The 15,356-nt window shown below is 34.2% G+C and overlaps 1 protein-coding gene across 1 annotated transcript; it reads right to left on the reverse strand.

Moving 5' to 3' along the window:
• Positions 1–3,122: 3,122 nt before the first annotated feature.
• LOC105334157 (zinc finger protein 345) lies at positions 3,123–8,253 on the reverse strand. The gene is given in 3 exon segments (XM_066068989.1): positions 3,123–4,847; positions 4,849–6,640; positions 8,122–8,253. Coding segments are annotated over 3 exon segments (2,097 nt in total). The 5' UTR covers positions 8,201–8,253; the 3' UTR covers positions 3,123–4,621.
• Between the last annotated feature and the right edge of the window lie 7,103 nt (positions 8,254–15,356).

Raw genomic sequence — 15,356 nt, forward strand, 5'->3', positions numbered from 1 at the left:
TAAAAACAGAAATGTTAAAAAATTTGACATAGAAAGGGTTATCTGGAAGCAGATTGATATTTTAAAAATTCTCTAAAAAGTATAGTATTGTACTTAATTTGAGGTCTATTATTGGATATTCTTGAATACCATGCCTATTATTAGTAACAAATGCATGCAACCAAAATCGCCCACACTTTTTTGGTGTAGACACCCCCCTTAACAACCAATATTGACCTTTGTATCTCGCTTGTAACTTGACTAAAACATTCCATATTTTGGGCTATCATTTAAAATATATGCACTAGTAAACCATTTATACACAAAAATAAAAATATTTTTTTAAATCTTAAATCGTGTCCAAGTCCCTTTAACATACATGTAAGCGTATATTTATAAATATACAACTACCAATAAGGTGGTATGGGACATCTGTCGATATTAAAGTGGATTAAAGTACTATATACATGAAAAACTTTCACCGGTTTAGAATTTTTTAATTTTACAATATTTAACCAAAAAATAGCTTTTAAAAATATTTGAAAAGGTAAAAATTGTAAAACCCCCAGCGGGATTCGAATTCATGACTTACAGGTTCGTAGTAAACCCTCTAACCCACTGCGCTACGGAGTTAGGAGACCATTTTTAGAAAGAACCTACTTATATAATTACACTTTATTTTATTGTTTAAAGGGAGGACATGGACAAGTTTACATGCGCTGGCTATGTATTAAGTCTGTAAAAAAAAAGTGGAAAATCTCACTGTCCTATGGAAATTCAAGAAAATGTAATGACCCCTACCTATAAAAAAGAGGCCCATGGACCACATCGCTCACCAGAGCAACAAAAGACAAAATAAAATCAGTTTTATGGAGTCATATACAAAATATCTGAACAATGTCGTATGATATTATAGATCTTGTATTAAAAAAAATCCCCTGCATATATTTATGTTTATCGTTGTAACAGGATGATTTTTAAGTTATATCACATATTTAGCATTGCAGTTCTCGAGAAAATGATCAGACTTCATTTATATATGGATTATAAACCTACATCAAACTTTAAACCCCTTGTGAGGTCCAACAACTTTCCATGGAGTTTTCACACAAGTTACAGCTTTTTTGCCCGATCAGCTTCTGAGAAGATTTTTAAAGATTTTTCTTTATATTTTCATATGTAAAATTTTGACCCCTCATTGTGTCCCCATCCTTCCCCTGGGAGTCATGATTTGAGTAACCTTGAATCTACTGTCCCTGAGGAGGCTTCCACACAAGTAATACATGTAGCTCTTTTGGATGATCAAAGTCTGAGAAGATTTTAAAAGACTTTCTCATATATTCCTATACAAAAATTTGACCCCTCCCCAGTTGTTGCCCACCCTAACCCAGGGGATCATGATTTGAACAATCTTGAATCTAACCTACCTGTGGAGATGCTGCCACATGGGTAACAGCTTTTTGGGCCTGTCGATTTGATAATAAGATTTTGTAGTGACTTGTATGATTTTTCATTATATATATTCCTATGTAAAATTAGAACCCCCCCCCCCCCCCCCCATTGTGACCCTACTCTGAGGAACATGATTTGATTAAACTTGAATCTACACTACCTGAAGATGCTTCACACAAGTTACACCTTTTCTGATAGATCAGTTTCAGAGAATAAGATTTATAAAGATTTACTGACTTATATTCATATATAAAAATTTGTAAGCTATGGGTCGGGTCAGTTCCATTTTCAGTCCAGAAATGATAAGTCCTGTTTGAACAATAATTTATTAAAGCATGATCGTATAGATTTTGCAAAGCAACTTTCAAGTTTTACCAATTCAAATCTCAATCTGGCTGACTAGCCGTTCTCAACATCTCCTGAATGTCCCACCGTTCTCAATCTCTTCCCTCTCTCCAGTATGTTTTAACATAGGCTTACATATGATCATTTACACAGAGAAAAAAATCAGATTTGTTCTGTCCATGTGGTATAACCAATCATAAATAATTTTATTATACTTTCATGTTAAATACAAAAAAATCCGATTGGTTTAGACGCAGTTGATAATCCGTTCTATTACCCTCAGCGTTAGCAACACACTTAGCAACGGGTAACACAACGAATTGTTACATGCGCGTAAATCATGCGCGTACGGTTCGCCGTAGAATTCATGTCATTTCTATATAAAAGTAGTAAAACATTCTCTAAAATTAAGACATTCAGTATATAATAAAATAAATAGTGCCTGTTTGGGAGGATAACAGTTGGCATTGACACCCCTCGAAAACCATTGTCAATCTCCGCTCCGTCGGTTTCCTCGGGGTGTCAATTTCAACTGTTACCCTCCCAAACAGGCACTATTTATATAATATTATCATTATAAACAATAAACTCTTCACGCTGCGCATAATTTCTATATATTCAACCTATGGCGACATCAGCTCCGTAGCTTTATCATCTAAATCATTTGCATAGCCACATTCTGCTTGACCAAGTATACCGGTAATAACTTAATGTTAATTATATGGCCGTTGAAGCACTGAACATATTTACTTCAATTTTAGTATCTCAACCCTAAATTCCAAACTGGTGATAGCAAATAATATATGATTAGATTTCGTATAACAAACTATTGCTCATCATCTTTGTCGAGTACATGACTACGTGTGGATTAAAATACAGCCAAGCTGGCAATCTGGTTACAAATTCGATCCCCCATTATGCCAAGTTTGGTTGAAATATTGTAAAGGACTTATTTAGTAAGAATTCTGTTGTAGAGTTTTTTTTTCAAAAACTTATAAAAACACTGAAATAGAAATAACACGATATAACTATTAATAAAATATAATTTGCATCAATTTTGAATGACAAGTAAAATACAAATTATGTTTGATTTCTTATAAAAGTTACCTTCATACTGGTAATTACAATTACTGGTATAACTATAACGCTTAAAACGATTACGTAACAAAGATTTATAATAAAAACATATTTTATTGAGAAATCAAATGGATTGGGTAACAGGCAAAGCCTATGTAAACACTCTCCAAAATACAAAAGATAAAAAAATAAAGATGTCATCAAATAATCTATAGAATATTGTACTACCAGTTTGTATATATATACAAGAACATTTATTAAATTCAAATCTTGACTTTTGCCTTATATAAATTGTAACTATAGTTAATTTGTTGTTTAACATATTCATGTACACACTCGTACCTCCTGACATTAATTGGTTATTAAAAATATCCACTATATATACAAGAAAACGAACAGTATGTATGCAAATATAATGCCATATCCGTTCTTTATTTCTTAAATATTACAATATCATATGAAACAATATCATGTGATACAATTATATATAGAACAATCTCATATTATACAAAATTGTATCATAATATACAATACAAAACAATATCATGATACAATATCATAACATACAAAAAAATTGATACAGTATCATATATTATCATGAAATGTTTTACAATATTATACAAGATATAATATTGTATCATATAAAACAATAGTGTTAGTATCATATCATAGAATTCTATAGAATTTTATATCATAGAAATCATGTTATATCATTCAACAACAAACAAATCTATCAAGCTGGCTTGAGTGAGGTAGTTTTATTTACTAGCATCCTTGATAATGGAGTTCAGGCTCTGGAAGCTACCTCTGTGATTCATTTGTACATGTATTATAGTTAAATCAACAATGCAAGTTTGAAATACATTGTAGTACTATTATCTATTAAACATGTGACCTGTTCCAAAAAACTAAACCTCATTCAGCATCCAAAACCTATGGCTCAGATTCAGCATTCAAGCCTTTCAGGTGCATCTGTATCATAAGACGCACCATCCTTGCAAGTTTAGTGAAGTTAGGACCAGTTATAACTAAGATTTAATCATCAAATGGCACCTGCTCTAAAAACTTTAACCTGCTCCAAAAACGTTAATCTCCTCCAGCATTTGAAATTCATGGTCCAAATTCAACATCCTAGTCTTTCAAATCCATAAGTAGGTCCAAATGCATGATCCATACAAGTTTGGTGAAGATAGGACAAGTTATAATTTAGATGCAGGACCTGCAACAAAAACTTCTTTTCGGTGAGCTCAAAATTGGCGATTGAAGGACCAACACCTTTATAACTGTTAAAGTTTCACGAAGGAAATGACATGTTTTTTTTTTAGTTTATCATAAATTGGTCCTATCTAGGAATTCGAACAAAAAAACCAAAAACCTACAATGACCCAAGTGATGTGTTTTCCCCTAAGGGCTATTTTCAGTTCGTATGAGTGTTAATTTATTTAAATATGCAAAATGATGGCATCGTGAATTATAAACAAATTAAAACTCAGAATACATGTATATATATTTCATTAACAACTGTTAAGCATATTACAAATCAAGACGGATATGTAATCGTACTAACAATAATGGCCACCTGATCTCTTGCGGACCTGCACAATGAGGTCAATTTTTCTCTTCCTTTATCATTATTCATGAAAAGACATTACTTTCCCGGCAGGAAAATAAACTATTAAAATTCTATATCTTTGTAAAAAGGTGGAGTTTACCATTGTATTTTACAGAATAAAGGTAACTTTTATCAGTAATACAAGTCATCCTCTCCTCATGAGTCACTGGAAGATGAGGACCCTGTGTCATCCTCATCCACCTCTATATCATCCCCAGTGTGGATGTTGATATGTTTTTGTAGAGACTTCTTGCTGTTATAACCCTTCCCACACACGTGAATGTTTATCGACCCCCCAGTGTGTGTCATCATGTGTCGCATCACATGGTTCTTTCTGAAAAACTTGCAGCAACACTCGCCACACTCGAACTTCCATTAATGGTCATCCACAGTAAGATTTTTCGTGCATCCCCAAGGAAGATGCCGTAGAGAAGCTGGAAGATGAGGACCCAGTAACATTCAACTCTATATCATCCCCAGTGTGGATGTTGATGTGTTTTTGTAAAGCCTGCTTGCTGCCAGAACCCTTCCCACACACTTCACATGTGTACATTGACTCCCCAGTGTGTTTCAACATGTGTTTCATCACATCGTCCTTTCTGAGAAACTTGCGCCCACACTCGCCACATTCGAATTCTCCTTGATGGTCATCTACAGTTGAGTTGAAAGTTAACTTTTTCTCTTTGATATTTTGAAACATTCTGACCTTTCTCTCAAGATTTTCGTGTATCTTCGAATGACGGCGCAAGCTAGTTGCCATAGAGAAGCTCTTGCCACATGTGTAGCATTTATACTGGATCCGCTCCATGAGCCCTTGATGGATTGTCTTATGTTTCTGCAAGGTGCTAAATTGAGAGAAGCATCGCCCACACTGCTCACACGAGTATGGTCGCTCCTTCGAGTGCGTTCGCTTGTGTTCAGACAAGTATTGAGCAAGTTTGAATCCCTTCCCGCAAATCTCGCACACGAAAGGTCGATCAGACATGTGTAATTTCATGTGCCTTTTCAATACATGCTTAAATTTTGAAGTATAGTTGCACTTTTTGCAAGCGAATGGAAAAAAGTCACACGAGTATGGTCGCTCCTTCGAGTGTGTTCGCTTGTGTTCAGACAAGTATTGAGCAAGTTTGAATCCCTTCCCGCAAATCTTGCACACGAAAGGTCGATCAGACATGTGTAATTTCATGTGCCTTTTCAATCCATGCTTAAATTTTGAAGTATAGTTGCAGTTTTTGCAAGCGAATGGAAAAAAGTCCTCACTATCTATCTTACTTCCCAACATTTCATCTTCTGATTGTTTAGTTTTCTGTTGAACACTACTTCGGGTATAATGCTTTTTCACACCTCTCAAACACAATCCCTGCTTGGAGCATTCAGTGGAACATTCTTCAGTGTTTACGTCCAATAAAGTCCCTGCAACACTGTCCTCAGAAAGGTTTATATTCCCAATGTTTTCACTGCATCCCTCTTGCATATTTTTTCCCAACTCTTCAGGTATGTTGGAAACCGTAAAATTAGATTCCACTTTTATCCTCTCGAGGACAACCACTGGTTGTTTTCTACTTTCAAATCTATGCTCTGCAGACCCTGCAGTTTCATGACTGTGAGAAAGGTTTCTCTTGAGGACAACTGGTTGTTTTCTACTTGCCAAATTAGGCACTTCAGACTCTGCAGTTTCCTGACTATCATTATTTCTATCCTTGGGAATACACTGATAGTTTACTGGATGATTCTGTTTTGGGTCTATGGTATTTGAGTTGCTAATCTCTTGCTTCCAGATTACATTTTCATTAGCCAGCTTTTCAACAGTAGAGTTCGATATCCCTTTATCTTTATTTGCACATGTATTACCATTAAACTTAGTTTTTTTTAAACCTTCCCGTCTAATTACAGTGAAACCATCTTCACTTTTCACTGCAGTCGTCTCCGTATTAGATTTGCTGTTCTCCTGTGAAGTCGCTGTTTTAATTGATGAACAACAGATTTCATCACATGAGGAGGATTCATCCCCATTTCCTTGCTGGGTCGAGGAAGATGATTTGCTATGTTCTTTCTGAGCAGATCTCAGATTGTCAACAAGTTTGATAACTACTGTCTTGCCACTGGGCAGCTTATAGCACAGCTTATTTAGGGTATAGGGCAGCTTTAAGGAACGTTGGCGGGCTATCTCTGCATCTGAAATTTACAAGAACAAGAGGCTAAAAATATTATTATTTAACAACTTTACAAGAGGCCAGTAGGCCTTCACAATCACCTGAGTACCATAGCCCAAACATGGAACTGTCAAGCAATCATATGTATATATAATTAATTTTCATTCTGGAGGGAAAAAAACTAAAATATTTTTATGACAACCATCTCTCTCCCTAAGATCTTTAAAAATTAAAAGGATTATGAAACATATAATGTTGGCGAAAACTTTTAAGATCATAATAGACTCTATGACCTGATATAGAAAAGGTGCAAGACTATTAGGAAAATTTTTTCCCATATTTGTTAACTTTCAAGATAGGCACGTAAACAGAATCCTCACGTGATTAACGGTAATAATCAAAACTCATTCATAGATTCACTCATTCACCTCTCATACACACTCGATTGGCAATGCGCACCAAATGTATAGTAAATATGCAAAACATAAAACTTTAAGATAACTTCATGAACTTCGACACAGAGAAAAAACCCATTAATCTCTATCACTTTTAGTGTTCAACCTTTTCAATATTCCACATTTGTTTAAACATCACCATCTGGCATTTATCCCAAATTCATTTTACATGTACTGGTGTAACCCTCCTCCCCCTTTTTGAACTCTTTCCAACTGCTTACACATTATCTTAACTTTGATAGACAGCTTCATTCTTTTTCTTTTCTCGATATGTGAATTTACTTATTTTTTGCATTGAAATTCAAGAGCAGAATAAAATAATAAGACAAATGTACTTCCCCCAAGCCATAACCCTTGCATTACATGTAGGTGACAGGAAATATAATTAAAAATCCCTAAATGTACCTTAATTGGGGCACTGTTGACTGAAATCCAGTCAATTCGTACCCAAATCAAGCCGCCCAGGTCAATTCGTCCCCTATATTCTGGCTTATCCATCCCCAAAATTTGGTCAAACCGTCCCATCGTATAATTATATATACAATGCAAATCCGCCCCTTAGTTTTGATCAAACCCATCCCCAACTTCGGTCAAACTGTTCCCTGGTATAATGTTAACGTACACATTATTTTGGTTGATCTGTCCCCCGGTAGATTTATTATTATTTTTGTATTTAAATGAATTAATTTTTTTTATTTGACTATATTAATGATGTTTAAATCAATATAAAAAAAAACCCTATCGTTTCTAAATAGCTATATAAGGGTCGATTTCAAAAAAATGTCTGACTTTGGGATATTAAAAGAGATCAAAGTTTTTCATGTGTATATTATGTTGTAAGCATGTTCATAGTTATATCTGATTTAGAAACTGCATCAAAGAACAAAAATTCCAAAAACAAATGTCTTCATTCCATAAATACGGATAATTCTACATCGGATGACTGAAAAGTTTGTCTCTGGTGTTACCACAACAAAATCAGAATTAATTCAGAAGTGGACTTCATTTTCAAAAGTTCTTCATTTTATGACAATCGAATAACTCTTACTTATTGTCTCTCGTACGGTTTTCCAGATACCCGCTTCAAAATCAACAGCTACACAGGCGGTAGTGGGTTGTCTTGCCATGTGGTCCAAAAGAACAGAGAGTACCTGAAAAACAGACCAACATGAATTATAATACGCCATTGCCTGGATGCCAACATTGAACAATCTACCTTTTCATAATAATTTATTATTTAAGAAGTTCTGACACCTTAGCATAATGCGTCTTTCGTTTTCCAGACATGAGGATGAATGCCAGTGGGGTCAGCAGATTTTATGAATGCATGGATTGTCAACAGCTATTAGAAAGGGGCCCATCCATGCCCCATGCATCCATATAACATCATTGAGGTGGAAAATATTTTTATTTTATTAAAATACAGTGAAAATTGCCCACCTCACCAAGTGAGGATTAATGGTACCGTAATATGTATACAGTAAAACTCGTTTAGTACGAACATGGATATAGTGATTTTTCGGATACAGCGAAGTTTTTAGGAATCCACGGTAAAATTCTTAACAAATCTTTGCAAAATTTTATGGTTATAACCATTTTGAATACAAGGAAATTTACAGATATAGCGAACTGATTTTGAGTCCCGTAGAGGTGAATAATAAAGAAATTTAGCACCTAGATATAACAAATTTCTTTTCAGTTTAAAAAACTTTGCACTACCAATTAATAAAATAGTTTGAATGAATGTATTTTCATATAATTTTTTCAATTCGCAATCCGATTATTAAAGGTATCAAAGTAATGAATTTTCATTTTAGGCCTCAATTAGCAAAAATTATAGTCTGGTGAAAGAAAACTTGTATATAGTGAATTCGCTATAGACATTATAATTACAAATACGTTATACGGATATAAGGAATTACGGATGTAACGAAGTAATTCCATTGGTCCCTAGGACTTAGCTATAACAGAGTTTTACTGTATACCATGGTATACACATGTGACGGTCAGACCGGTTGGAATACCGGCGCCAGATAGCTCAGTTGGTAAAGCACCTGACTAGAGATTCAGGGGGCCCGGGTTCGAAACCCGGTCTGATCCGTCATTATTTCTCCCATCCTGTTACACACGTATAAGAAAATTAGTGAAAAATGAGAGTTGAATCAGGGGTACTAAGGGCTGAAAAAAAAATTCAGCTCATGGACACTGCAATATTGGCCCCATTTTGTTTTTAAAAAGTTAGTTCAATCATTGATTGGCACTTATGGATGAATAGAAGTGAGGTGTTCCAAGAGACTTCCAAATGGAAAAAAGATATGAATCTCCATAAGAAATCTGCTTTTCATTCCTGTGAAAAACTCTGAGTAAAAAAAAGAATTCGTTTAAAATGTTTAAAATGGAGAAATAATAAGTCTGTTACGAAAATTCAGGGAAACTGGAGTCAAAACATGGGTCGAAGCGTAGACCGTCTTCGGTTCCGACATTTACACGTTTTCCAGAATTAAAATTTGAGAACTTGCGAAGAGAATTGGATGTAGGCTATGCCTGTCTACTTCTCTAAAGAGAATAGCCCCATTTATATTGGCTTCGCCCTCCAAACGGAGGTTTTATGATGGCTACAGCGCTAGCTCATCTATCTTTTTTATTGTTTTTAAAAGATAAGCTTGTACTCACTCTAATGTCTTCTTCTGATCCTTTTAAACTGGAAACAGTAATGGCACTCTAAAATTAAAACCAACAAAGAATTAATGCAACAAAATCCGGAAGTAGACTCGCTTACCCCAGAGTCTAAGACACAGACCACAATTATTTTTCCCTCTTATTCCTTCATACAACAATAAATCATATAAAAAAATTCCACCGGCTCAAATGAGTACAAATACAGCATACCTATAGAATGACCCTAGTCCAAGAACATATCCAAACTACAGGAAAATCAATTGAGAGGGGACTGAGATATGGCCCCTAAAATAACCCCTACCATGAAAAATCCACTTTAAACAATGGCCTCTTTACACCCTTTCTACTGCGCCTTTAAAGATAATTTTTCTGAATTTTTTCCTGCCTGTATTTTTTTCCCAATCCTTCTTAAATTCTTTCCATCTATCACCGTGCAAAATTCACTGTTTAATTATAACTTTATTTTGAACTTTACTTTTAAAATTCAACATCTGTTTCGTAATATTTTCTAACAGTTTATTTCTTACAAAGTTACTTATTTATTTAGTGATTGACACTTTTCGGACTCTATATGTGATTTCAAAGAGACAGAGTGTCATGTCTCAAGGACTGTTAACCTCTTAAAACAACATTGTGCAATTATATCAGATTTTCATTTTTTAGACATCAAAGACGGTGTGTTCTCCGAACGCCTACTCCTCAATTAAAAATAATAATTGGTCAAGGCAATTATGGGGCCCTCTAAGGGGACACAGGTAGACTTTACCTGTATATACTTTGGGAGGTAGTCTGTCCTCCATGAGTTTCACTTTGTATAACTTTTCCTAACTCTATAACCTTTATATTAATATATGTTTACCTCTGACCAATTTATATGTATATTTTAATGTTATTTTTGTCCTCATGTACCATGTGCTTGAAATGGTTTTGAGCGAATAAATGAACTTGAACTTGGGTCACAGGTAGACTTTACCTGTATATACTTTGGGACACAGGTAGGCGACATTGTCTTATTAGGGTTTTCCGTTTTTCAACGGAAAACCCTTCTGTTATTCTACTGTTTCTTATTAGGGTCTTCCGTTTTCAACGGAAGACCCTCTTGTTATTCTATTGTTTTTTTTAGGGTTTTCCGTTTTTCAACGGAAAACCCTTCTGTTATTCTACTGTTTCTTATTATTATTTTTTTTTTTTCCCGCAAATTTTGTGCACGAGATTTCTCGAAAATTTGTTGTCTGATTGCTATGAAACTTTCAGGGTACGTAGATGATATTAATATCTCTAGACGTTTTTTTCAAAATTTTAAAATTCACTTCCGGTTATGAGTTATTGCCCTTTAATTGAAAATTGGGGGGTCTTTTGTCCAGAATTGATCTCGGGAACTACAGATGATAGATGCATGAAATTTGGCGAAATTGTCGGTAACATTTTATAGTTTTGCTGGCATGAAAATTTTGGTAATTTCTTTGTTAGTTGTTGAGCTATTTGTCGCCAAAGTTTAAGATTTTTTTGGGGCTGAAATTTTGTTGCTTTTTGTGTAATAACCTTTAAACTAAAAATATTTTGTTAATACATATAGAACAAAAGTTGTTTAGAATAACGAGAGCTTTCATTTAAAATTAAGAAAAAAGGGCTGGCCCCTATAATTAGGGGTTAGCAGCTCATGCACGTATTTTTCTGATAGCAAAAATCGTTATCGTTTTATGAAAAAAAATGAATTCAGTTATTGTTAATATATTAAATAATGTCATTTGGTATCAAATTAAACAAGTTCTGTGCTATATTTTTTTTCAAATTTCATAAAACAAATATGTGAGAATCGTACATGAACGAGTTAATATGTCTACATAGACACACAAGCGAACAAATGCCACTTTAAGGCCCAGGCATTTACTGCATTACGTTGTGTAGCGTCTTAGATAAATTGTTGTGATTCAATTTCATTTTTTTCATCTGTATCATTTATGAATTCAATGAACACACATTATCTAAACGTTCTATGTGCAACTATTTGTCGGGGCGCCCCTGTTTGTAACCCCCGCGCGCGCGCCGAATGTAAACAGTAACGAACGGCATTGTAGAAAAGAGAGAGCCGTAATGCAGAAGAGAAGTTGTGTATTCTTTCGGTGTACACATGCATTTTCAATGTACTGTGAAACATATGAACATGCACAGGGAACAATACTACATATTTGTTTAAGGAGGATATTTTTCTCGTGTGAATCGTTTACGAGGAAATTCTGACAGCCACACTTCTGTCGACGATCAGCCGTTGATAAGCTACGAGTGATAAAGGAGAAAAGATGGACATTAAAGTGTGTGATTTATGTGGATGTTACTGAAGAAGGTGAGGCTTTTACTCCTTTTAAAGGTTCTTGTTAACTGGTTAAAATTTAGTATATAGTATAGATGTACATGTAAGTACGTGCACACTGTTAAATGTTTTTGTTATGGTGTGGGTGTTTGTTTACTTACGTGTAATTTTTACATGTTTCATGGATGTTTAGACTCGCTCGAGGTTTATGGGGGACTGGAAAGGGTAACTGAATTTATTTATTTAAAGAAATAACAGATTGTGAATTTTCAACTCAAAATTCAAAGCAGGGTCTAATTAGAAACATATCATATATTCTTGTACAGAAGACTCCAAATGTAGTCATGAATACCCTGTAGACATAACTTCAAGTAAATAAAATTGTATACTTCAGACTTATGAGTTAAAACATGACTTTAATATCTTTAAGATGCCGATCATTGTATCATTAGAGAGGTTTAGCAGACCAACGGGTACCCGGTACATGTACTTGTACATGTAGTTTACAAGTTAGAACTATGCGTACCATTCTACCAGTTCACATAATTTTTCTTGTTTAGCAGTTATGATGTGTACTTAAATTGTCCTTGTTAATGTTTTAAATGTAATTTTTTATTCTCTTTTTTTAATCTGACTACTGGCAGTTCTGGCGTGCGAGCAGTTCTCGCCGAGGACCATTTCTAGCTGGTGCACTGTTACATCATATTTTCGTATATAATTTCATGTGCTGATAAAATGACATAACAATGCACTGGTGAGAAATGGTACTCAGTGAGAACTGATCGCACGCCAATATTGATTAATTACAGACAAAAACTGAAGGTTGCGAGTGTTAATTTTTATTGAACAACATTGTTTAAAATAATTCTTTATATATGTGATGATCAGACCGGTTTGAATACCAGTGCCAGATAGCTCAGTTGGTAGACCACCTGACTAGAGATTCATGGGGCCCAGGTTCAAATCCCGGTTTGGTCCTTCATTATTTCTCCCATCCTGTTACAATATTGGTGTTGTGACCAACCCCTGGAACTAACAGGTTAACTCCTGCCAGGGGTGATCTTCAAGGGTGAAGATCATTTAAGGGGGGAGGAATGTGACGGTCAGACTGGTTTGAATACCGGTGCCAGATACATGTTGCTCAGTTGGTAGAGCACTTGACTAGAGATTCAGAGGGCCAGGTTCGAATCCCAGTTTGTTCCGTCGTTATTTCTCCCATCTTTTACATATACATGTATATCAGATATATGACAGATGATTAAGGGTCATCACATGTTTTGCAAGATACAATAAGTGTTAAAAACCTTTACTTTACAACACAATACATTTAAGTGAATATTTATGTTTCTTGTTATTATTTGGTGTGGTTTTCTTGACAGTGTCGCATAAACAATTTACCCGCTCCTAAAACACAAACTTTCTTTTTGTGGATTCAGCTTACCGCTGATTGGCTGCTGTTGCAGCAGGCAAATAAGATATGCACGCACAAAACACAATGAACTTATCAGAGAATGAGTTGAGTTTATTTCAACTGTTGGAATTTGGGTATTTTTTTAAGAAATGTATACTTGTGACAAAACATATATGTGGTACATACAGCTGTAGCTTTATGAAGAAAATTTTGGTTAGACCATATATACCTATCATGCAAGTAAATGATATTTACAAAAAACTTGCAATTTATGGCGCACGAAATATACGCTAGTTTTATAAAGATTGACATACATGTAATGTACCACATTCTGTGAAAAATAATCTATTAAAAATTCTTCATTAAGTTTACTCATACATGTTTTATGCTTATTACACATAGTATTGTTTTTAAAACATGTAATTTATAAGAAAATAAACAAAAACCCTCGCTAAATTTATTTGCAAAAAAAACAACACAGTAGAATTGATAAAAAATGGTATACCAGAAGCTAATACCAGTACATGTACTTTGACGCTGTTCGGTGGGTAATATTCGTTTGTAATTTACGAATTGAAATATTGACTGTTGCACTATAAGTACGGTAATAAACTCTCTCTCTCTCAAACTCTCTCTCTCTCAATTTGATAAGTATACCTATGAAATTTTTTTAATATTATATTATGACTTGATATGCAAATTTTTGATCTTGTACTGCCTAAATGTTATGTCATGTATTGGGATATGTCATACTTATTACACTGCATGGTCAGTGTATTTTTTCCAGAAATACTATGCATATGTTAATGTAAACACAGCTATTACTAGTACATATATGTAAACACAGCTAATTATTTTTTTTTTTATTTCAGCTCAAAACAGACTCTTGTTACCACATGGCTTTTACCGGTACCTGTTGATTCTTGTGGGTCAGCTCCTGAGATTAACCTGTCACCTCTATCCACATGCATATTCCTTGTGTTCTACAGACTATTTACCGGTAATTCAAATCAAATCCGATAATGCATGAACAATAATGGAACTTGAAGAAAGCATCATGCCATGTTGTGGTTTGTGTTTGATAAGAAATTATGAAAACAAAATTAAGGCTGTTTAAAGAAATTCATAATTGCTGTGAAAATTTGTTTTTCAATAAAAGTATGCAATTATGTTTCCTTTATTTTTTATTTCATAAAGATATTTAGATGTGTTTACATAATTGAAAAATCCCCCCCCCCCCCTATTTAATTGTCTGCATTAAGATTACATGTAGGATATGTAAATGTACATTTGACTTTGAAATAACATCTGCTATGATAATTACTTTTGAAATGAACAAGAAACAACCTATTTCTACCTTTCTAAGGTATATATGCATAAAAAAAGGAGAAAAACATGTCAAATTTGAACATTTTTCATTGAAATCAACTCTGTCTCCAGCTACCTGGGTGTGTTTGAATTTAATTCTAATTTAAGGCAGATGTCTAACTTGTAGGTTGTAACTTACTGTTTTAGCATGGTTAGAAGGAGACTAGAAATCAGAATAGATTAGATATTCACTAAATATGATTGTTAGCTTACTTTTTTCATGAAAACAAGAAATCACAAGCAGGACAGCTGTCTATTTGTTAATTAAAATGGTACAAATCATACAATAAACAAATAAAGATCAAATTTTAGAATCATTGATGATTGTTTTCAAATATGTGTGAGAAATGACTCAAGGAAATTGCCACACGTTTCATAAAATTAGGTAAAACATTTTTAACCATGACTTTTTATGAAAATCAAAAGATGGGGGGGGGGGGGGGGTATACATGTAAGGGTATTTCTAAGTGATGTGAAGCTTTTATCATGATTATATCATGTAGGCATATGTTGT

The sequence above is a fragment of the Magallana gigas genome, chromosome 1, assembly GCF_963853765.1.
Source record: "Magallana gigas chromosome 1, xbMagGiga1.1, whole genome shotgun sequence".
In the NCBI taxonomy this organism is placed as follows: domain Eukaryota; kingdom Metazoa; phylum Mollusca; class Bivalvia; order Ostreida; family Ostreidae; genus Magallana; species Magallana gigas.